Below are 24,487 nucleotides of genomic sequence, written 5' to 3'. Positions count from 1 at the left end.
CTCTCATCCTTCTAAATTCCAGTGTATAAAGGCCCAGTTGATCCAGTCTCTCCTCATATGTCAGTCCAGCCATCCTGAGAATCAGTCTGGTGAACCTTCACTGCACTCTCTCAATAGCAAGAACGTCCTTCCTCAGATTAGGAGACCAAAACTGAACACAATATTCCAGGTGAGGCCTCACCAAGGCTCTGTACAACTGCAGTAAGACCTCCCTGCTCCTATACTCAAATCCCCTAGCTATGAAGGCTAACATACCATTTGCCTTCTTCACCGCCTGCTGTACCTGCATGCCAACTTTCAATGACTGATGAACCATGACACCCAGGTCTTGTTGCACCTCCCCTTTTCCTAATCTGCCTCCATTCAGATAATATTTTGCCTTTATGTTTTTGCCCCCAAAGTGGATAACTTCACATTTATCCACATTATACTGCATCTGCCATGCATTTGCCCACTCACCTAACCTGTCCAAGTCACCCTGCAGCCTCTTAGCGTCCTCTCACAGCTCACACCGCCACCCAGTTTAGTGTCATCTGCAAACTTGGAGATATTACACTCAATTCCTTCATCTAAATCATTAATGAATATTGTAAAGAGCTGGGTCTCAGCACTGAGCCCTGCGGCACCCCACCAGTCACTGCCTGCCATTCTGAAAAGGATTTGTTTATCCTGACTTTCTGCTTCCTGTCTTCCAACCAGTTCTCTATCCATGTCAGTACATTACCCCCAATACCATGTGCTTTGATTTTACACACCAATCTCTTGTGTGGGACCTTGTCAAAAGCCTTTTGAAAGTCCAAATACACCACATCCACTGGTTCTCCCCTGTCCACTCTACACGTTACATCCTCAAAAAATTCCAGAAGATTTGTCAAGCATGATTTCCCTTTCATAAATCCATGCTGACTTGGGCCAATCCTGTCACTGCTTTCCAAATGCGTTGCTATTTCATCTTTAATAATTGATTCCAACATTTTCACCACTACTGATGTCAGGCTAACCGGTCTATAATTACCCGTTTTCTCTCTCCCTCCTTTTTTAAAAAGCGGAGTTACATTAACTACCCTCCAGTCCATAGGAACTGATCGAGTCGATAGACTGTTGGAAAATTATCACCAATGCATCCACTATTTCTATGGCCACTTCCTCAAGTAATCTGGGATGCAGACTATCAGGCCCCGTGGATTTATCGGCCTTCAATCCCATCAATTTCCCTAACACAATTTCGTGCCTAATAAGGATATCCTTCAGTTCCTCCTTCTCACTAGATCCTCAGTCCCCTAATATTTCCGGAAGGTTATTTGTGTCTTCCTTCGTGAAGGAAGAATATTGCACCTTTCCTCACAACAAACCTAAGACAGACACTGGTAGAATGGTGCAAGGTGATTATTCAAATAAATTAAACTCAACGGACATGTAATACCAGGGAAAAGCAAATAGTGGCTCATTTTGTGAGTTATGAAGCAAACTTCTATTTCAATTGCTTTTGAGCCCTACACAAAAGAAACACACCATTACTTCTGTAATGCATTCACTTTATTGCAACAAGATGAGTAATTTTAATTATAGCAGAGATAACAAATTAAACAAATTTGTTTATCAAACAGAATGGGGCTAGGGAGGAATGAACACAGGTAGTGCTGAGTGATCCTTGAAGTAACTGGAGTCATAAACATCAGCGTAACATGGAATACAAACATTTAATATGGCTTTATCGAGATTCCAGTAAATAACAAGGTGCACCTGGCTAGGGCTTAATTTTTCAAGCTTCAGCAACAGTGTCCTTTATCTTGAAAGCATAATGCATTGCTACTGAATATTCCAATATTCTTAAGACACAATTTTCCATTATGTATAGCATGATAATATCTCAGATAATGTTGAAAAGTATTGTATTAACACTTTGGGTGGGTGATATAATATTGAATGGGAATTAAAGAAATATAAGGTTTGGAGTGTGCACAATAGGCAATTTTTTCATTTATTACATTTTCAAATATCACCTCACAGAGAATACTGCCAAAGGACCAAGTCATCCTTCAAGAAAAATATTACAAATGCTAATATAAATGAAAGCAAAGTGATGAGCTGACTGTTGTTTGTAATATTCAAGAAGTAAGGGGTGGTAAGTACTGAACTTTCATTCTAATACAACTATGTGTTCCAGTTTCTTATTTTTGAATCAAGAGCTTTCTTTGCACAAAAGTCATTAGACCGCTGTCGATCCCAGAACAACAATTGATTGGGGAAGTGAAGCAGATGCACAATGTGAGGAGCTTCTGCCCTAGAGATAAACTCAGTAATACACAGTCTCCAATCAGTCTGTAAACCTGCCGGGCAGCAGAATCATTAATGATAATTCAGTACATCAGCTTCACGTCCTCTCATTTTAAATGCCAGTGTTTCAGACTCTATGCTTACATAAAAAATAAGAATGTAAGACACACAGGGGAATAAGGTACGACAGAACTGGTATTTTGATTGCACCTATGACTTAAGGCAGCTGGTAAAAGATCACTAATAGCATATACTGGTCACAAATTTCTAAATTTTATTTTACAGTGTTTTATACTGGATTTATGCTCTCCTCTAATTTTATACAGTACATACTTGTACTAAGAAACAACATCCTCCAGACAAGATGAAAGACAGCTTATTATGCACTCTGTCAGCAAATGACTTCGTTCTAAATTGCTCCAACAAACTTTTTAAACTCTGAGTTCAGATTACCCTCTATGACATTTTCAATTATTACAATAGCCTTTCTTATGGATTGAGTCTAAAACCCCTCACCCCCACTGCCAGCTTCAGTTACCATTTTAAAGTTATGCTTATTCCATCTTATTTCCCTCCATGGATCCTATTTTCGTGAAGAAGCATCTGGCCTTTGCCCATTGTGTATTTTGATGACAGCCACGATTGGGAACTTTATGCGGAATCATAGGCAAGAAACCAAAAATCTCTTACTATTTGTTAGCCATGTTTATAGTAAAGGAGAAAAACAGCTCTCTAGTATTTAAAAAATATATCAATCTAGGTACCTGAATATAAAGATTAATGTCTCTTTACATGAAACCTTTTTCCCTGCCTTCCCCAATTCATAATCACATCCATGCCTCCCAACCTACCCACACTCTACCCAGGATATTTGGGTCTGTGGCTTGGTCGATCAGGCAATCCACCTGGCACTCTACAGAAAGCCCTTCTTCTGGTTCTCTGGCTCGGACATTGTGGTCCTTGTCTCCCATGGCTACAGCCACATAGCTAGCGTAAGCCATTGATTTTTCCTGCCCCAAACGTAACTCATCTCTGAAATTAAAATAACATTTAAATCATTAACATAAATGTGAGAAAAGGTGACTTGTGCATTATAATACTTAAATGTGACAAAACAACACAGGAACACAAAGGCCACGATTTTCCGATAGAACTAATGGGGTGAGGCCATTAGCGCTCACATTATTAAAGTGTAAATCAGACAGCAACATCCGGTGACCTCACAGTTAAACACGGAAAACAGAAAGTTGCTGTCTGAGTTGCCGTGCTTCTCCAGAAGCTACATTATACTGACATCTTGCAGAGACTCTGTATTGAAACTCACGGAACAGCGTGAAGCTGCTGTACTTACGTGATACAGATTAAATTCAACAGAAAAAATTAGGGGTTCTCCATTCCAGTGTAAGTACATTTTTAACGCCGTGATAACGTCTTAATTACTGCCAAACAACCTCACTGAAAATTTACTTTTACAAGTGCGGTGTCTCATCACTTCAGATTGTCATTATTGTTTGAGATTTAACTTTTTTCTGTCCCTTAATACTATCTTTCTTTCCCTCTCTATTTGCTCATGATTTGGCATTGAATTAAATATTGTTAGCTGACACTTCCTGGTTTAGACTGCGCTGCTCATTCATAATTCTTCAATCTGATTGGTTAAGGAGATACACAGTTGCTTGCAGTGTTCAGACAGATCCCCTGTAGAGGGTACCAGGCCGAAATGGCTTTTCAATCACAGCAAGTTCCAGTACAAAAGCCACATCCCAATGGCCCTGAATTTGCGGTCGGAGGTTTCCTGCGGGAAATGCCTCCGATCCTCAAATAAAATGCCCACAAACCTGGTGGTCCGGGAGGTAGGGAGATTCGCGGTCCTGAGCTTCTCCGGTTACACGTGGGCACGAGGTTCGCAAGTGCCCCTGGGATCACGTGGACCAGCCCAACGAATGAGAGGGATGAATCCCCATAAGTATGAAAGGGAATACCTCAAAAAAACCTCTACACTTCAAATAAATAAAAACTGGCATTTAATTAAATATTTAAAACAAAAATTAAATTTTTTGAAAAATAAATCTACCTTATTTCACAGGTATTCAAATGTATAAATTGATAACATTTTATTTTGTTTTTTGAAATTCTTACGCTGGTAAAAGCAGGCCTTATGCCTGCTAAAATTTTACCAAGCATAATAATTTCACGGGCATTTGCTGGGCAGAAGTTGGGCTGTGCCAGTGGATGCCCTTTACTTGGGAATGTGTTAGATCTGTCATAGAAAATTCTTGACAGATCGCAAGTTCCAGGCTTTAGCGCATGCGCACTTTGTAGGGGCTGCAAATTACGGCCCAATATGTCTTACAGTTCCAAACACACCTATCCAAATTGCAGAAAAAATGCTGAGCTATTTTAGTGGCTTTACTTTTGTTTTTGAAAAGCATACGTTTCCTGAACATCTTTACAGACATAAGATCTATGGCATTACTTGACAAGAGTTCTCTGGGTGAGCTGGCCAATGTTAATCTCTCAATCAACACGACCATAAATAGGTCATTCACCTCGTAGTAAAATGTCTCAAGATGCTTCACAGGAGAAAAGCTATTTTAAAGGTGCTATGTAAATACAAGGTGTTGTTTTTGTCATTCCTTGCTATGTGCAAATTGGCTGATGTGTTTGCCAGCAAAATAACAGTGCCAACACATAAAATACTCCTTCATTGTCTGTACAGCACTTTGGGACATCCTGAGGATTTGCAATTAGTTAATGTAGAGGTTTAAAGCCCTCTTATTGTATGAGTAAAAGAATATCTAGATAAATCTGATATAAATAAGGTAAAGTTTCCATTCATTTTGATTTCTATTCACCATTCCTTCCATTTGAGTATGTTCAGTTACGAATTTATCAACAAAATTGGACATGAATCTACAGCCATCTGACTCAGAGACAAGATGATAATGCTGAGCCAAAGCTAACATTTATTAAAAGTGGGTATTTCATAAAACAGAATTTTAAAAATTGACAATATTATTAATGTTATACACACCAGAATGATGTTTTACAAGTAGAATGTCTGTCTACCTTTTGATGCAAACTCAATGGGGCAAAAAACAATATATTCGAGAAGATGCACTAGGGTTAGACCGAGAGATTTAGCATTTAAGTAGATAAATAGCAAATTACATTTAATATTGTGAAATGCAAGGTAATGTAAATCACCGCTAAAAATAGCAAATGTGAATATATGAAATACTCAGTGATGTCAAATGCAGCAGGAAAATAATTTAGATATACTGACCAAAAAACAGCATCATACTAAGGCAAAGAACATACAGTGTTAAGAGTGCATAAGATTTACAGAGTATCTCTATCAGATACACTAAAAAGCAAGGGTGACATCTTGTTTTGTTTCCTGTACTTACAAAAGAATTAAGGTATTAGAAAGGGTGAAGAGAGGGTTAAGGAGCTGAATCTGTTTTCAATGAAAAACAACTTGGGTGTGAGGGGAATTTGTAGGGTGGAGAAATTCATTGTACTAAATCAGGAGGTGAGAACTAGGAAATCATGTTCAGTAACTTGGAGTAACTCCATACTCAAACTTACAATCCAACAGTCTGAATGAGTTTTGCACACAAACTCAAACAAAGCAAGTCAAGTGAACTATTTTCTAGTTCCTATCTTCGGTTATGACAAAATTCTGTTTCATAAGCAAAATAATGCCAAACGTAAAACCAACCAACCTGGTGATAGCAGATGGGTTAGCTCCTTCAAGTTTCCGTTTGGCATAGTTCACCTTCTGCATTGGATACCAGTTTATTTCATTTGTGTTAACATCCTTACTCCATGTCCCTCCTTTTTTTAATTGTTTCATCTCAAGGTTCTGAAAAAAGGGAGAAAAATGTGAATAGTCCCGCTTAAAAAAAAATCAGTGCATAACGAACTCTTTTAATTAAATTATATTCCGCATACTTTAGGTAAGCAAACCGTTTAACCAGTAAAATAACTGGATACTTAAAATAGCTTTGGCATTTTTTGAACAAATAGCTTGGACTCATACAGCACACAAGGAGGTCATTCGGCTCACCGTGCCTGTGCTGGCTCTTTGAAAGAGCAGTCGTGATTAGTCCCACATCCATGCTTTTTGTCCATAATCCTGCAAATTCCTCATCCTCAAGTGCCTATCCAACTTCCACCACCTTTTCAGGTAGAGCATTCCAGATCCCAACAACTCAGTGAAAAGAATTCCCATTTCCCCTCTAGATCTTTTGCCAATGATTTTAAATCTATGATCTCTGGTTATTGACCCACTCGCCAGATGGAATAGTTTTTCTGTACTCGAACAAAACCTTTGGATATTCTGCGGCGGGTGTCTAACCTCCTGACTCCCCGAAGCTTTTCCATCATAAGGCACAAGTCAGGAGTGTGATGGAATACTCTCCACCTGTCTGGATGAGTGCAGCACCAACAACACTCAAGAAGCACCGACACCATCCATGTTAAAGCAACCCACTTGACTGTCACCCCATCAAACATTCACTCCCCCCACCACCGGTGCCCCGTGGCTGCATTGTGTACCAGCTACAAGATGCACTGCAGCAATTTGCCAAGGCTTCTTCGACAGCCCCTTCCAAGCCCGCAACCTCTACTACCTGGAAGGACAAGGGCAGCAGGCGCATGGGAACACTATCACCTGCAAGTTCCCCTCCAAGTTGCACACCATCCTGACTTGGAAATATATTGCTGTTCCTGCATCGTCACTGAGTCAAAATCCTGGAACTCCCTCCCTAACAGCACTATGGGAGTACCTATACCACAAGGACTGCAGTAGTTCAAAAAGGCAGCTCATCACCACCTTCTCAAGGGTAATTAGGAATGGCCAATAAATGCTGGCTTTGCCAGCAACGTCCGCATCCCAGAAACAAATTTATAAACAACAGGGAAAACTTAAAGAATGAGAACCACTGAAGACATGACCTGGATAATTCACAAGAGGTAGAATAAAATTGACAGATCAGTGAGCTTGAAAATTGGTATTGATGCAGCCATTTACGGTTGAAGATTTTGACAAAGAAGATCATCATCCCATTTTTCATTCTTGCTCTTCACACCTCAAAGCGATGTTGATTTCACATTATACTTTGGTTACAGCAAATTCATAATTTGGTTATATAGGGCCCAAGTTTCAGGCCGTACCTAAAACGGCGCAGCCCGGACCTGGACACCGTTTTTCACGCCAGAAAGGGCGCCTAAAAATAACTTGCATATTCTCCGGCTCCCTGGAGGCCCTCTGGAGCTGGGCGCGGCGCAGCCAGGTCCCTGCGCCGAAAACAGTCAGGTCCCTCCCTCCTCTATCCTTCCCTCCCTCCCTCCTCTCTCCTTCCCTCCCTCCTGTCTCTTTCCCTCCTCCCCTCCCTCCCTCCTCTCTTTCTCTCCCCCTCCCCCCGCTGTCAGAAACACAGACACTGACAGACAGAGAGTGAGAGAGACACACACAGACAGACAGAGAGATAGAGACACTGACAGAGACACACTGGGGGAGCTGTCCCAGCACACTGTTGGAGGACTCCCAGTGCTGCAGTCGGTAAGTAGAAAATGTTTTATTTCTTGATTTTTAAATTTTTTTAATTAATTTTTTTTGATTGATTTATTGGTTGATTTATTGATATATTTATCATTTATTATTGATGATGGCTCTTTATTTGTAAAACTGAAGTGTTTAATGTTTGTAAACTTCCCTTTAAACCCCCCCCCCCCATTCCCTACGCCTGATTTGTAACCTACACCTGATTTTCTAAAGTGTAGACAAGGTTTTTTCTAACATACAAAAATCTTCACTTACTCCATTCTAAGTTAGTTTGGAGTAAGTTTTCACTGCCTAAACTTTGAAAACAGGCGTAAGTGGCCGGACACGCCCCCTTTTGAAAAAAAAATTCTGTTCCAAAGTGAAACTGTTCTAACTGACTCGAACTGGAGCAAACTAAATGTCGAGAATTTAAATTTCTAAGATACTCCGTTCTAAACCAGTTGCTCCAAAAAAACAGGAGCAACTCAGGCCAAGTTTGGCCCCATAATTTCAGAAGTTCCCAAGAGGAGATGCATCACACTAAAACTACCATTGAAGAATCATTAAATCCATTAATTTTAATTACAGCGCAGTATCACTGCTCCTTCTTTTTGCCAGTTACCTTCCAGTCTAACGATGGCTCTTTCACAAAGACGTCCATAGTACTGAGGAGGAGATCTGGATCTAGACGGAACGCTCGCAATCCGTGCACCATTGTGCTGTAGATAAGGCCAGACTCCTTCATTGGGAGCATGAGGTTCAGGAACTGATGAGTTAGGCGGAATGGCATCAATTCTGGCACTGGCAGAAACTAAAAAGAATAGAGAGCCATAACCAAAACTTAAACCTTAAAAAAAAGATTTTAAAATAAGCACATCTTTTTTGCCACTCATTTCTGAAGCGGAAAATTACAAAGTGGGAGTAGGCAAATGTACAGAACCACAAAGCTTATCCTGATCTAACCATCACAATGCATTTACATCCAATATGCATTTTGTAAAAACACTGAAGGATGTTCAGATTCAATCCAAAATTAGCTCTCCCTGCCCATTTTCTTCTGAAGGTGTTGACTCACTGAGGTAAAGTTCCTCTGATGCTGTTGACCTCCGCTATCTCACACACATGAGCCTAGACACTGAGGGGCCGAAATTGCCCACTGCCAGAAACGCGGCGCACCTACCCTGTTTCAGATGTTTTTACCGGCGCAGTTGATGCGGTGGCCTCTTGAGCGAACTTCTGCTCTTTGGCTTTTTTATTCCAGTGGCCCGGAAGTTGGTCATAATGCGGGCGGAAGTGTGACGATGACTGGAGGTTCGCACACTCGAGGGGAGGAAGTTGGAGGCCGGCGGAGTGTCCTCCGCTGTCACTTATCAGTGTAGCACTGATGAAGTCATTGCGCTAGCACGTCACGACATCTCTCCCCTTCACTTAAAGGGGAGAGCCTGTGCGATTCTTGAAATTGGGTCTACTGGGCCACCAGGGAGGTTTTCGGCCGGGCCAGCAGTCTGACGCCCAAGTGGCAGTAGGTCCTCCCCTTTAATGGCAGAATCGGCGCCATTTTAGAAGCACCCCAAGCACAGTGCACCGGCAGAAAAAGCTGCAGGTGGCACCAATCGGCGGCAGCAAGATTTTCTCAGTGCAATTTCGCGATCGGGGGGACGGGGGACGGGGATGGGGACACATTGGCGGTGTGCTCTGATGATGCACTTAGGACGGATCGGTAGCAGCAGAGCGGTAGTGGGAGGAGTGGGTCACCGCCAGGATACCGCAGGAGCAGAATTTTCAAAATGGCAGCCATTCCATGAAAAATCGGCAGCCATTCCACACTGCAGCATGGCCACCAATTTCCGGCAGTAACAGGCCTTAAGAGAAGGGGCAATTTCGGCCCGAGTCATTGCAGCTGAGCCCATTTCTGTTAAGTGGAGGTGAGGCATTTAGCCAGAATTTGAGAATTATATAAAAAAAAGGAAGTCAAACAAGTTGATGCTCACTGCTTATTAAAAAATCCTTATTGCCTGTTGAAAAGCATTACAACATATTGGTGTACTAACTTAGTGTCTTATGGGTGATACTCTGCGGGTAGGTCTTGCGACTCACTACACAACAAATTACTGAAATGCCATGGGAAGCTCCAAGCACAAAGGTGTGAAGATTTCCCAGAAAAGAAAGGAAAATCGGAAGATTAAACCAATCACTGCCTTCCTTGAGCACCACCTAGCACCGTGTTCATATCTGGCAGTACCAGAATCTTGAGAAGAGGTCATCTTCTCTCCCACCATACAAGGGACAGGACATTTTCAGCCGTACAGACCAAAAACGTCCTAGGTTTGATCTGTGGCCTATACTGAGTAAGCCAATCTCAAATCGGGCAGCGGAAGAGGTGCTACAATTGGTGTCACATCCCTGAGCGAGAAGGGAAAAAAGTGTCATGGTTACCACTCCTGATCGGTATTCAGCAACTCTTATGCAACGAACCTGTGTGGATCTCAAATAAGAGAGTATCAACTACTTCGAGTGTGTTTGGAACCCATGGAACTTTACCCCAACAAGGAGTCAACACCTTCAGGAAAGTAGGGAAGAAAGTTGGAGAGAGAGAAAAAAAAATCACGTGACTGGAATTGAAATACTAAGGAACATTAAGCTTCCCTGTCACATACAGTGTAATAAATCTCAATATCACTGCTGTTCAAATCATGAGAATTGACTACTACACCAGCCATCCATGGCATCCCTGCAATGAAAACTGTAAGAGTAAATAATCCCCTAACTGTATACATCGAGCATAATAGCACAATCTAGACTATGTCCCAAGGCAGTAACAGATCTCGAGTCGAGATGACATTGATAAATGCTCAAGCGCAAGAGTATCATATATCTTCTGAGGATTGTGCCAGCTTTATCTTTTTGCACTTTAAGACTCTTGTTGATACACTTCAGAAATAATTGATATAAAAATAGCAACACAATTAAGAGCTATCTCACTTTTAGTGCAAAAATGATTAAGCTTTCAAATGAAACCAAAAATTTACAGAATACCCAAATTAAATATCAGAACTTGAAAGTCCATAAACTTTTCTCAAAATAGCTGATTTTACAATATCCCAGGATGGCAAAGTCAGTCTTTTTTAATAAAAAGGGCAGCTGACAAATACTAACATCTAAGAATTATTTGCTAGTAGTAATTACATAATTTTCTGCTTTTCTTTTCCTCTTCCTGATAAATTTCATCACAGAACAAGTTCCCATTAATCATACCTGAGTAGCAGAACCAAATGCATGACCAAAATCTATTCCCACCATGCCCCCGGTTTCCAAGTTGATCATGAAATTGGAGAGGTGCCGATCACCAATACCCAGAATCCAATGGCTGACACACATTAATGCATGAGAACTGGCAAAGTGGGAGCGAAGAGCTAGGAAAGCTTCCGGAGTGGTACTCATCTTTGTAAATGCTCTCCTGGACAAAATGACCAGAACAGGGAGAATGAGTATTAGCAAACAAAATTACATTAATGTAAACTTGGCTTTCAATTGCTTCACTTTATTTTTAAATTTTAGAAGTAAATAATTTAGTGCATTGTGACCACTTCAAAATCTCTCACAATGCTAAAACTGATCAACAAAAATGCTAAGCCACAGTCAATCACCTCCTTCATATTTCTTTCATTTTTTGTTTCTAATGATTTTAGCACGAATCAGATAAAAACATTATATCAAGTTCTGGCTGAGATGAAACCTAACTGAAACAACAGACTTGTAATGTTGTTGCTCAATTTGTTGGGATAAGTGCTGTGCTTTCGATATCACAAAACATATATTAATTCAGTGTCAGCTGTGGCTCAGTGGGTAGCACATTCACCTCTGAGTCTGAAGGTTGTGGGTTCAAGTATCACTCCAGGGACTTGAGCACATAAATCTAGGCTGACACTCCACCATCATCATCATCATAGGCAGTTTCTCGGAGTCGAGGATGGCTCGTTTCCACTCTAAAAGTGAGTTCTCAGATGATTGAGGAGTTCAATGCTGGAGTCTCTGTCACAGGTAGCACAGACAGTGGTTGAAGGAAAGGGTGGTCAGGGAGCCTGGGTTAACGCACACTCCTTCCGTTGTCTACGCTTGGTTTCTACTTGTTCCTGGTGATGGGAATCGAGGTGCTCAGCGCCCTCCCGGATGCTCTTCCTCCACTTTGGGCGGTCGTGGGCCAGGCATTCCCAGGAGTCAGTGGGGATGTTGCACTTTATCAAGGAGGCTTTGAGGCCTTCACAGAGGCATACGAGAGCATGAGCCTTACGCTAAACATCCGTAAGACAAAGGTCCTCAACCAAACTGATCCCACAATCAGCACTGCCCCCTGATCATCGAAATCCACGATGAGGCCTTGGACAACGTGGATCATTTTCCATACCTCGGGAGCCTGTCAGCAAGAGCAGATATTGACGACGAGGTCCAACACCGCTTTCAGTGCACCAGTGCAGCCTTTGGTCGCCTGAGGAAGAGAGCGTTTGAAGACCAGGATCTCAAATCCGCCACCAAACTCATGGCCTACAGGGCAGTAGTGATACCTGTTCTCCTATATGGCTGACACTCGAGTGCAGTGCCGAGGAAGTGCTGCACTGTCGGAGGTGCCGTCTTTTGGATGAGACATTAAATCGAGGACCCGTCTGCTCTCAGGTGGATGTAAAACATCCCATGGCACTGTTTTGAAGAAGAGCAGGGGAGTCCTAGCCAATACCTATCCCTCAATCAACATAACAAAAACAGTTTATCTGGTCATTATCATTCTGCTGTATGTGGGAGCTTGCTGTGCACAAATTGGCTGCCGCGTTTCCCACATTACAACAGTTACTACACTTGAAATGTACTTCATTGGCTGTAAAGTGCTTTGAGACGTCCGGTGGTTCTGAAAGGCACTATATAAATGCAAGTCTTTTTTTAACACTGATAGCAGGATGTTGTTAAAGGATAAGGGGATAAGAGGTTATGGGGAGTGGGCAGGGAAGTGGAGCTGAGTCCATGATCAGATCAGCCATGATCTTATTAAATGGCAGAGCAGGCTTGAGGGGCCATATGGCCTAATTCTGATCCTATTTCTTATGTTCTTATGTTATGTTGTCACCCATGTAGTTTTTGAAGCAGGCAACAATGACACTTATATAGCAGCTTTAATACTGTGCAACATCCCACGATGCTTCACAATGGAGCAGACTGAACACCAAGCAAGACTGGGTGAATGTTAGGGGAGGTGACCAAAAGTAGACCGCATTATTGCATATCCTGTGCTCCAAGGTACTTAACAATTTTCAGCATTCCATAATGCAGAGCACCTCATGTGCAACAGTACTGCAGACACAGAGGACAGCAGTATTAGACTCAATGTGCATAATCATGTGATACACTACAGTGCTCATGTAAGAAATAAATTGCATTTATATAGTACCTCGGGATATTCAAAGTGCTAATTAGTAACTTTTTATTTATATATAGAGTAGCTACTGTTGCTTTGTAGGCAACTCCAGTAGCCAATTTGTGCAGTCAGTTTCCACAAAAAGCAAAAGAGATAAATAATCAATTAATCTATTTTGGTAATGCTGGTTGAGGGTTGAATATTAGCAAGGATACCAGTTCTTTTTAGAATATTGTTGTGTGATCTTACACATCCACCTGAACAGGCAGACACAGTTTCGATTTAATGTCTAATCTGAAAGACGACACCTCTGACATTGCAGCTCTTCCTCAATACTGCATTGAAATGTCTGATTAGTTTATGTGCTCAAGTCCTAGACTGGACTTCTGACTCAGAGGCAAGAGTGTTACAAAGTGAGCCAAGCTGATGTAGGTGTGCCCATACTGGTTTTGGTGTTCATACTTGTACGCAGCACTCGTTTAAAATGCAACAAACTTCATGCTAGTGACTTGTCGCTTTTAGATTGATTGCAACTCTAATAGAAGTAATCACATTTGCTCTGATGACGCCACCTTTCACACTAGCGCCTCTAACATGTCTTCCTTTTTCCTCAACCGAGGATTCACCGTCGCCGTGGTTAACATGGCCCTCGACCGTGTTTGTTCTATTTCCCACACCTCTGCTCTCATCCCTTCCCCTCCCTCTCAGAACCATGACAGGGTTCCCCTTGTCCTCACCTTTCACCCCACCAGCCTCCACATTCAAGGGATCATCCTCCGCCATTTGCGCCACCTTCAGCGTGATCCCACCACCAATCACATCTTCCCCTACCCTCTCAGCATTCCGAAGGGACCGCTCCCTCCGCGACACCCTGGACCATTCCGCAGTCACCCCCAGCAGCCCGTCACCTTCCCACGGTACCTTCCCGTGCAAGCACAGGCGATGTAACACCTGCCCTTTTACCTCCTCCCTTCCCACTATACACAGACCCAAATACCCTTCCAGGTGAAACAGCGATTTACTTGTACTTCTTTCAATTTAGTATACTGTATTCGCTGCTCACGATGCGGTCTCCTCTACATTGGGGAGACCAAACGCAGATTGGGTAATCGTTTTGCGGATCACCTCCATTCAGTCCGTGAGCGTGACCCTGAGCTTCCGGTCACCTGTCACTTTAAGTCCCTGCTCCACTCCCACTCTGACCTCTCCGTCCTCTTACACTGTTCCAATGAAGCTCAACGCAAGCTTGAGGAACAGCACCTCAACTTTCGTTTAGGCAGTTTTCAGCCTTCTGGACTCAACATTGAGTTTAACAATTTCAGATAACCTCTGCCATTTTTGGCCCCCCCCCCTCGCCAATCTTATGGTTCTTTCTCTTTGTCTCCAATGGCAGCTGGTCATTATTCCGCCATTCATGCCCTATCTGGACTAACCTTTTTCTAACTTCCGCCATTACCATTTCAGTTCGGCCCATCATCCCTTTTGTCTCTCTAATCTCTCCTGCCTTCCACCCTATCACAGACCTTCCTTTTTGTTCTTTCTTCCCCTCTCCCTTTCGGTGCTCCTTAAGAATCTGTTCTTTTCGAATAGTCGCCAGTTCTGCCGAAGGGTCATTGACCTGAAACGTTAACTTTGTTTTTCACTCCACAGATGCTACCTGACCCACTGAGATTTCCAGCATTTACTGTTTTTATTTCAGGTTCCAGCATCCGCAGTATTTGCTTTTGTAACTCTAATAGAAGGATTGGCAATTTGTTTAGAAACTCATCAATTGAGCTGCTTTCTGTAAGCAGTGTAAGACTACAGCATTTTTTCATCTCCTGTTCTGCTAAGTGCTTGCAAACTGCCCCAAGATGGCTGAACCTGGCTTGACCCATTTTTAGTGAGCCACAAGGCTGTGCGGATTCAAAACACTTTCTCATGAGTTCTAACACCTCACAGCTGCAAAAGACCCGTGTGTGAATTGTGGAAAAAGACTGTCTAGGAGATAAGAGAATGAAAGGCCTATTCATCGTGAGAGAATGTCCCTTTGTTTCAAACCTAGATAATTACGTACACGATGGTTAGACATCCAGAAAAACAGTATAAAATGGCTGTAACACACAAAGTCAAACGTTGCAGTCAAGAGATTGGTAACCTGGTCAGTTACAAAGAGAAACGGGGTTGGGTTAATTTCTGATTGTTGACAACTGCTGGAATTAACCCTGTGTGTGTGTGTTTGCTTTCTATTAATCACTTTGGAAATAAGCAATTTTAACTGTTATAGGTATTTTAATGGGATAGATTGGTGTGGGCTAACAATTAGAAATTATTGTGCATTTGATGCTATTGTAAATTGCTTGTATTTCTTATGATTATTCTAAGTAAAGATAACCTCTGGATAGGGGTGAGTGAAGAAACATCCTGTGTCTGTGTTGTTCTGTCTCAAGTCCGAACTCAAAGTGCAGAGTCAAAACATATCTTACAGGCTAAAATCTGTTCTTATAAAAGATAAGTTTTGTGGCTGCAATACTAATAGTTTCCTCCAGTCAAAAAGTTATGTCTCTTGGATATGTTTCTTTAAATACTTTAATGCATTTATTCATTTTGTTCCTCTGATGACAAAGTATATTAATTTTGAGATCCACCTAAAATTAAGTAGAGCAAAAAAAAACAAGGATGAGAAGACTGTTTGATTCCAATGAGCTTAACCCTCTAATCTCTAACCCTGACCTCACCATCCAACGATATTTTAAACAACAACAATTAAAGTAAAAAAAAAAAATATCCTGTGACCAATGTTTCAATAAACTTTGTCAAACGGTGGACAAGTGTGGTGTTAGACCTGTAAGTCTTGGATATACTATCACAGATGGACACACAAGGAAGACATTGTGAACCTGAGGATAGGGGCTCTGGGCATGTTCACATGCATTTGTCCTTCGTTTCATAAAGCTTCCATGGCAACATTAGCACCCATGCCTTAGGACACATCCAACTACTGTCAAAATAGGAGGCTGATAAGAAAGCAACACAGAATTCTCCATCAAGAAGCAGCAAAAAATTATTTTGGGAGAGAAAAATAACTAACTCACATAATGGAGAAATGGTGAGGGCAGTCAAATGAACTAGAATAACATTGTTCCTGCATGTTATTGAATAGGTTATTGGCAATTGACAAGGGAGAATCGAGCTGAATATAAAAAGTAGAAGTGAAAAAGGAAATAAGAGAGGCAAAGAGACAGTTTGCGAATAGATTGGCGGCTAGCGTAAAAGGGAATCCAAAGGTCTTCTTTGGCACATTAACTGTAAAAATGTCAGAGGAGCGATGGGGCCCGATTAGGGACCAAAATGGAGATCTATTGGTGGAGGTAGAAGGCATGGCTGAGGTAATAAATCAGTACTTTGCATTGGTGTTTACCAAGGAAGATGACTTTGCCAAAACTATGGTAAACGAGAGTTTGCTGTCATACTGGATGAGATCAAAATAGATAAACAGGAGGTACTTAAAATGGATAAGTCACTTGGTCGGGATGGGTGCATCCTAGGGAAGTAAGGATAGCAAATGCGAAGATGCTGGCCACAATCTTCCAATCCTCCTCAGATATAGGGGTGGTGCCAAAATACTGGAGGATTGTAAATGTTAAGTTCAAAAAAGGGGAGAAGGATAAACCTGGCAATTACAGGCCAGTCAGTTTATCATAGAAACATAGAAAATAGGAGCAGTAGTAGGCCATTCGGCCCTTTGAGCCTGCACCGCCATTCAATATGATCATGGCTGATCCTCTCAACACCATATTCCCGCTTTTCCCCCATACCCCTTGATGCCTTTTGTGTCCAGAAATCTATCTATCTCCTTCTTAAATATATTCAGTCATCACCCTCTGAGTGAAAAAATTTCTCCTCAACTCGGTCCTAAATTTCCCACCCCGTATCCGGAGATTGTGACCCCTTCTAGACTTCCCAGTCAGCGGAAACATCTTCCCCGCATCCAGTCTGTCCAACCCAGTCAGAATTTTATATGTTTCAATGAGATCCCTCTCATTCTTCTAAACTCTGGTGAATACATAGAAACATAGAAAATAGATGCAGGAGTAGGCCATTCGGCCCTTCGAGCCTGCACCACCATTCAATAAGATCATGGCTGATCATTCACCTCAGTACCCCTTTCCTGCTTTCTCTCCATACCCCTTGATCCCTTTAGCCATAAGGGCCATATCGAACTCCCTCTTGAATATATCTAACAAACTGGCATCAACAACTTTCTGCGGTAGAGAATTCCACAGGTTAACAACTCTGAGTGAATTAGTTTCTCCTCATCTCAGTCCTAAATGGCTTACCCCTTATCATTAGACTGTGACCCCTGGTTCTGGATTTCCCAAACATCGGTAACATTCTTCCTGCATCTAACCTGTCCAGCCTAGTCAGAATTTAAATGTTTCTATGAGATCCCCTCTCATTCTCCTAAACTCCAGTGAATACAGGCCCAGTCGATCCAGTCTCTCCTCATATGTCAGTCCTGCCACCCCGGGAATCAGTCTGGTGAACCTTCGCTGCACTCCCTCAATAGCAAGAACGTCCTTCCTCAGATTAGGAGACCAAAACTGAACACAATATTCCAGGTGAGGCCTCACTAAGGCCCTGTACAACTGCAGTCAGACCTCCCTGCTCCTATACTCGATTCCTCTCGCTATGAAGGCCAACATGCCATTTGCCTTCTTCACAGCCAGCTGTACCTGCATGCCAACTTTCAATGACTGATGTACCATGTCACCCAGGTCTCGTTGCACCTCCCCTTTTCCTAATCTGCCACCATTCAGATAATATTCCTCCGTCATGCTCTATGAGATCCCCTCTCATTCTTCTAAACTCCAGTGAATACAGGCCTAGTCGACCCAATCTCTCCTCATAAGACAGTCCTGCCATCCCAGGAATCAATCTGCTGAACCTTTGCTGCACTCCCTCTATATCCTTCCTTAGGTAAGACGACCAAAACTGCACACAATACTCCAGGTGTGGTCTCACCAAGGCCCTGTATAACTTTAGTAAGACATCCTTGCGAGATATCCTTGTTCCTGTACTCAAATCCTCTTGTAATGAAGGCCAATATATTATTTGCCTTCCTAACTGCTTGCTGCACCTGCATGTTTGCTTTCAATGACTGGTATGCAAGGACACCCAGGTCCCTTTTTCTCAAGCTATCACCATTTAAGTAATACTTTGTCTTTATGTTTTTCTGACCAAAGTGGATAACTTCACAGTTATACTGCATCTGCCATGTGTTTGCCCACTCACTCAACCTATCTAAATCACCTTGCAGCATCTTTGCATCCTCCTCACAATCCCACCTCGTTTTGTGTCGTCAGCAAACTTGGAAATATTACATTTGGTTCCCTCATCCAAATCATTTATATATATTGTGAATAGCGAGAGGCCAAGCACGGATCCCTGTGGTACCCCACTAGTCAATGCCCGCCAACCTGAAAAAGACCTGTTTATTCCTACTCTCTGTTTCCTGTCAGTTAACCAATTTTCAATCCATGCCAATATATTACCCACAATCCAATGTGCTTTAATTTTGCACACTAACCTCTTATGTGGGACTTTATCAAAGGCTTTCTGAAATTCCAAATATACTACATCCACTGGTTCTCCCTTATCTATTCTATCAGTTACATCCTCAAAAAAATTCCAGTAGGTTTGTCAAACATGATTTTCCTTTCATAAATCCATGTTGACTTTGTCTAATCCCGTGGATATTATCTAAGTGTGCTGTTATCACATCCTTTATAATAGACTCTAGCATTTTCCCTACTACTGATGTTGGGCTAACCGGTCTGTAGTTCCCCGTTTTCTCTCTCCCTCCTTTTTTAAATAGTGGGGTTACATTTGCCACCTTCCAATCTGCAGGAACTGTTCCATAATCTATAGAATTTTGGAAGATGACAACCAATGCATCCACTATTTCCATGGATACCTCTTTTAGTACACTGGGATGCAGATCATCAGGCCTTGGGGATTTATTAGCCTTCAGTCCCATTAGTTTCTCCAGCACTATTTTCTTACTAATAATCATTTCCTTTAATTCCTTTTGCTCACTAGACTCTTGGTTCCCTAGCATTTCTGGGACGTTATTTGTGTCCTCTTCTGTGAAGACAGAAGCAAAGTATTTATTTAATTGTTCTGCCATTTCCTTGTTCCCCATTATAAATTCTCCCATTTCTGTCTGTAAAGGACCTACATTTGTCTTCACTAATCTTTTTCTTTTTATGTACTTGTAGAAACTTTTGCAGTTGGTTTTTAAGTTCCTTGCAAGTTTACTCTCATACTCTATTTTTCCCCTCTTAATCAATATCTTCGTCATTTTTTGCTGAATTCTAAATTGCTCCCAATTCTCAGGCTTGCTACTTTTTCTGGCAACTTTGTATAACTCATCTTTGGATCTAATACTATCCTTAATTTCTTTTGTTAGCCATGGTTGGGCCACTTTTCCTTTTGTGTTTTTACGCCAGAAAGGAATGTATAACTGTTGCAATTCATGCATTCGTTCCTTAAATGTTAGCCATTGCCTATCCACCGTCATGCCTGTCATGTATTCAACTATCATTGTAACCCATGTATAGAAACATAGAAAATAGGTGCAGGAGTAGGCCATTCGGCCCTTCTAGTCTGCACCGCCATTCAATGAGTTCATGGCTGAACATGCAACTTCAGTACCCCATTCCTGCTTTCTCACCATACCCCTTGATTCCCCTAGTAGTAAGGACTTCATCTAACTCCTTTTTGAATATATTTAGTGAATTGGCCTCAACAACTTTCTGTGGTAGAGAATTCCACAGGTTCACCACTCTCTGGGTGAAGAAATTCCTCCTCATCTCAGTCCTAAATGGCTTCCCCCTTATCCTTAGACTGTGTCCCCTGGTTCTGGACTTCCCCAACATTGGGAACATTCTTCCTGCATCTAACCTGTCTAACCCCGTCAGAATTTTAAATGTTTCTATGAGGTCCCCTCTCATTCTTCTGAACTCCAGTGAATACAAGCCCAGTTGATCCAGTCTTTCTTGATAGGTCAGTCCCGCCATCCCGGGAATCAGTCTGGTGAACCTCCTTGCCCCTGTTCTCAAATCCCCTCGCTATGAAGGCCAACATGCCATTTGCTTTCTTAACCGCCTGCTGTACCTGCATGCCAACCTTCAATGATTGATATACCATGACACCCAGGTCTCGTTGCACCTCCCCTTTTCCTACTCTGTCACCATTCAGATAATAGTCTGTCTCTCTGTTTTTACCACCAAAGTGGATAACCTCACATTTATCCACATTATACTTCATCTGCCATGCATTTGCCCACTCACCTAACCTATCCAAGTCACTCTGCAGCCTAATAGCATCCTCCTTGCAGCTCACACTAGCACCCAACTTAGTGTCATCCGCAAATTTGGAGATACTACATTTAATCCCCTCGTCTAAATCATTAATGTACAATGTAAACAGCTGGGGCCCCAGCACAGAACCTTGCGGTACCCCACTAGTCACTGCCTGCCATTCCGAAAAGTCCCCATTTACTCCTACTCTTTGCTTCCTGTCTGCCAACCAGTTCTCAATCCACGTCAGCACACTACCCCCAATCCCATGTGCTTTAACTTTGCACATTAATCTCTTGTGTGGGACCTTGTCGAAGGCTTTCTGAAAGTCCAAATACACCACATCAACTGGTTCTCCCTTGTCCACTTTACTGGAAACATCCTCAAAAAATTCCAGAAGATTTGTCAAGCATGGTGGCAGATACTGTTTTGTCTTGTTTTTCCTACCAGTGCTGACACTAGAGCAGCTGATAAGGAGTGCGAGAGTAGGAGACGGAGGCCCAGAGACCAGCCCAACCAGCTGCAGACAAAGATAGAGGGGTGAGAAATCGAGAGGTGATGTCAGAGTGCGGGGAGGAGCAGCGTCAGCGTCAGTCTGGGGTCAGCAGCCTACAAAGGCCCAGTGGCAGTCGGTGAGCGAGCAGTGCGGGGAGGAGAGACAAGAAATCAAAAAGTGACATCACAGCCAAGCTGGTAAGTGGTTGGCTGATCGGCTGGTGAGTATATCTCTTTGATTTTGTGTTCTAATAGATAAGAGGATAAATTACTAAATAGCTGTTTAGTGCGTGTAGTGGGAGTCAGTGTTTTTGCTGGGTAATTTAAGGGTAACTAGTGGGATGGCAGGGCAGCTCATTCAAACGGAATGCAACACCTGTGCCATGTGGGAATTCTTGGATGCTTCCCGCAACAGGGATGACCACATGTGCAGGAAGTGTCTCCAGCTCCTCCAACTCGAGTGCCGAGTCTCGGAGCTTGAGCGAGGACGGGAGGCACTGAGGAGCATCCGAGGTACGTGGATAGCACGTTTCAGGCGTTGGTCACCCCACAGATTAAAAGGGTACAGGAGGATAGGGAATGGGTGACCGTCGCACACAAGAGTATGGGCGAGGCAGGTAGTGCAGGAGTCCCCTGAGGCTATCCCGCTTTCCAACCGGTACTCTATTCTGACTACTGGCGAGAGCGGTGATACCTCTGGGGAGTGCAGCCAGGGCCAAGTCCACATCACCGTGGGTGGCTCAGCTGCACGGGGGGGGAGGAAGAAGACGGGAAGGGCTATAGTGATAGGAGATTCAATAGTTAGGGGAGCAGATAGGCACTTCTGCGGCAGCAAAAGTGACATCAGGATGGTGTGTTGCCTCCCTGGTGCAAGGGTCCATGATGTCACTGAACAACTGCAGGGCATTCTGGGGAGGGAAGGGGAACAGCCAGTGGTTGTGGTCCACATTGGAACCAACGACATAGGTAGAAAGAGGGGTGAGGTCCTGAAAGCTGAGTTTAGGGAGCTAGGAGTAAGATTGAAAGCCAGGTCCTTAAAGGTGGTAATCTCGGGATTACTGCCAGTGACACGTACTAGTGAGAGTAGAAATAGGAAGGCTAGTCAGATAAATACGTGGCTGGGGGCATTGGTGTAGGAGGGAGGGCTTTAGTTTCCTGAACAATTGGGACCGCTTCTGGGGTAGGTGGGACCTGTACAAGTCGGACAGGTTACACCTCAACAGAGACGGGACCAATGTTCTCACGGGTGGTTTTGATAGTGCGGTTGGAGGGCTTTAAACTAGCTTGGCAGGGGGATGGGAACCTAGGAGAGGATTCTGAGCGAGTTAGAGTGGGTGAGAGCTCAGATGAACAGAACCCCAAGAAAGGATGCAAAAGGCAGGAGGCAACAGAGCAGTGTAGCACTGGGGTAAGTGTAAACCACAAGGTGATAGGAAGGGACAATATGTATGAATATAAAGGGGCTGCATGAGGGGTCAAAACTAAAAATCATGGTTTAAAAACTAGTATTAAAATACTTTACCTAAACGCACGCAGCATTCGAAACAAAGTAAATGAGTTGACGGCACAAATCATTACAAATGGGTATGATTTGGTGGCCTTTACAGAAACGTGGTTGCAGGGTGGCCAAGACTGGGAATTAAACATACAGGGGTATCTGACAATTTGGAAACATAGACAAGATAAAGGAGGTGGGGTAGCTCTATTAATAAAGGATGATATCAGGGCAGTTGTGAGAGACGATATTGGCTCGAATGAACAAAATGTTGAATCATTGTGGGTGGAGATTAGAGATAGTAAGGGGAAAAAGTCACTGGTGGGTGTAGTTTATAGGCCCCCAAATAATAACTTCACGGTGGGGCTGACAATAATCAAGGGAATAATGGAGGCATGTGAAAAAGGAACGGCAGTAATCATGGGGGATTTTAACCTACATATCAATTGGTCAAATCAAATCTCGCACGGGGTAGCCTTGAGGAGGAATTCATAGAATGCATACGGGATTGTTTCTTAGAACAGTACGTTACAGAACCTACAAGGGAGCAAGCTATCTTAGATCTGGTCCTGTGTAATGAGACAGGAATAATAAACAATCTCCTGGTAAAAGATCCTCTCGGAATGAGTGATCACCGTATGATTGAATTTGTAATACAGATTGAGGGTGAGGAAGTAGTGTCTCAAACGAGTGTACTATGCTTAAACAAAGGGGACTACAGTGGGATGAGGGCAGAGTTGGCTAAAGTAGACTGGGAACACAGACTAAACGGTGACACAGTTGAGGAACAGTGGAGGACTTTTAAGGAGCTTTTTCATAGTGCTCAACAAAAATATATTCCAGTGAAAAAGAAGGGCGGAAAGAGAAGGGATAACCAGCCGTGGATAACCAAGGAAATAAAGGAATATCAAAGTAAAAACTAATGCGTATAAGGTGGCCAAGGTAAGTGGGAAACTTGAAGATTGGGAAAATTTTAAACGACAGCAAAGAATGACTAAGAAAGCAATAAAGAAAGGAAAGATAGATTACGAAAGTAAACTTGCGCAAAACATAAAAACAGATAGTAAAAGCTTTTACCGATATATAAAACGGAAAAGAGTGACTAAAGTAAATGTTGGTTCCTTAGAAGATGAGAAGGGGGATTTAATAATGGGAAATGTGGAAATGGCTGAGACCTTAAACAATTATTTTGCTTCGGTCTTCACAGTGGAAAACACAAAAACCATGCCAAAAATTGCTGGTCACGGGAATGTGGGAAGGGAGGACCTTGAGACAATCACTATCACTAGGGGGGTAGTGCTGGACAGGCTAATGGGACTCAAGGTAGACAAGTCCCCTGGTCCTGATGAAATGCATCCCAGGGTATTAAAAAAGATGGCGGAAGTTATTGCAGATGCATTCGTTATAATCTACCAAAATTCTCTGGACTCTGGGGAGGTACCATCGGATTGGAAAGCAGCTAATGTAACGCCTCTGTTTAAAAAAGGGGGCAGACAAAAGGCAGGTAACGAGAGGCCGGTTAGTTTAACATCTGTAGTGGGGAAAATGCTTGAAGCTATCATTAAGGAAGAAATAGCGGGACATCTAGATAGGAATAGTGCAATCAAGCAGACGCAACATGGATTCATGAAGGGAAAATCATGTTTAACTAATTTACTGGAATTCTTTGAGGATATAACGAGCATGGTGGATAGAGGTGTACCGATGGATGTGGTGTATTTAGATTTCCAAAAGGCATTCAATAAGATGCCACACAAAAGGTTACTGCAGAAGATAAAGGTATGTGGAGTCAGAGGAAATGTATTAGCCTGGATAGAGAATTGGCTGGCTAACAGAAAGCAGAGAGTCGGGATAAATGGGTCCTTTTCGGGTTGGAAATCGGTGGTTAGTGGTGTGCCACAGGGATCGGTGCTGGGACCACA

General features: G+C 42.6%; 1 protein-coding gene across 1 annotated transcript in view; it reads right to left on the bottom strand.

Moving 5' to 3' along the window:
- Positions 1–1,518: 1,518 nt before the first annotated feature.
- prkdc (protein kinase, DNA-activated, catalytic subunit) overlaps positions 1,519–24,487 on the bottom strand; it is a 364,122-nt gene continuing 341,153 nt past the window's right edge. The window contains exons 83-86 of the mRNA XM_070892539.1: positions 11,084–11,285; positions 8,451–8,639; positions 6,006–6,145; positions 1,519–3,309 (exon numbers count right to left, since the gene is read on the bottom strand). Coding sequence (XP_070748640.1) covers positions 3,105–3,309; positions 6,006–6,145; positions 8,451–8,639; positions 11,084–11,285 — 736 coding nt within the window. The 3' untranslated portion in view covers positions 1,519–3,104. The remainder of the gene's footprint in view (positions 3,310–6,005; positions 6,146–8,450; positions 8,640–11,083; positions 11,286–24,487) is intronic.

This window comes from Pristiophorus japonicus, chromosome 1 (genome assembly GCF_044704955.1).
Source record: "Pristiophorus japonicus isolate sPriJap1 chromosome 1, sPriJap1.hap1, whole genome shotgun sequence".
Lineage (NCBI taxonomy): Eukaryota > Metazoa > Chordata > Chondrichthyes > Pristiophoridae > Pristiophorus > Pristiophorus japonicus.
The sequence above is the reverse complement of the archived record's forward strand: the minus strand, read 5'-3'. Positions and strand labels throughout refer to the sequence as shown.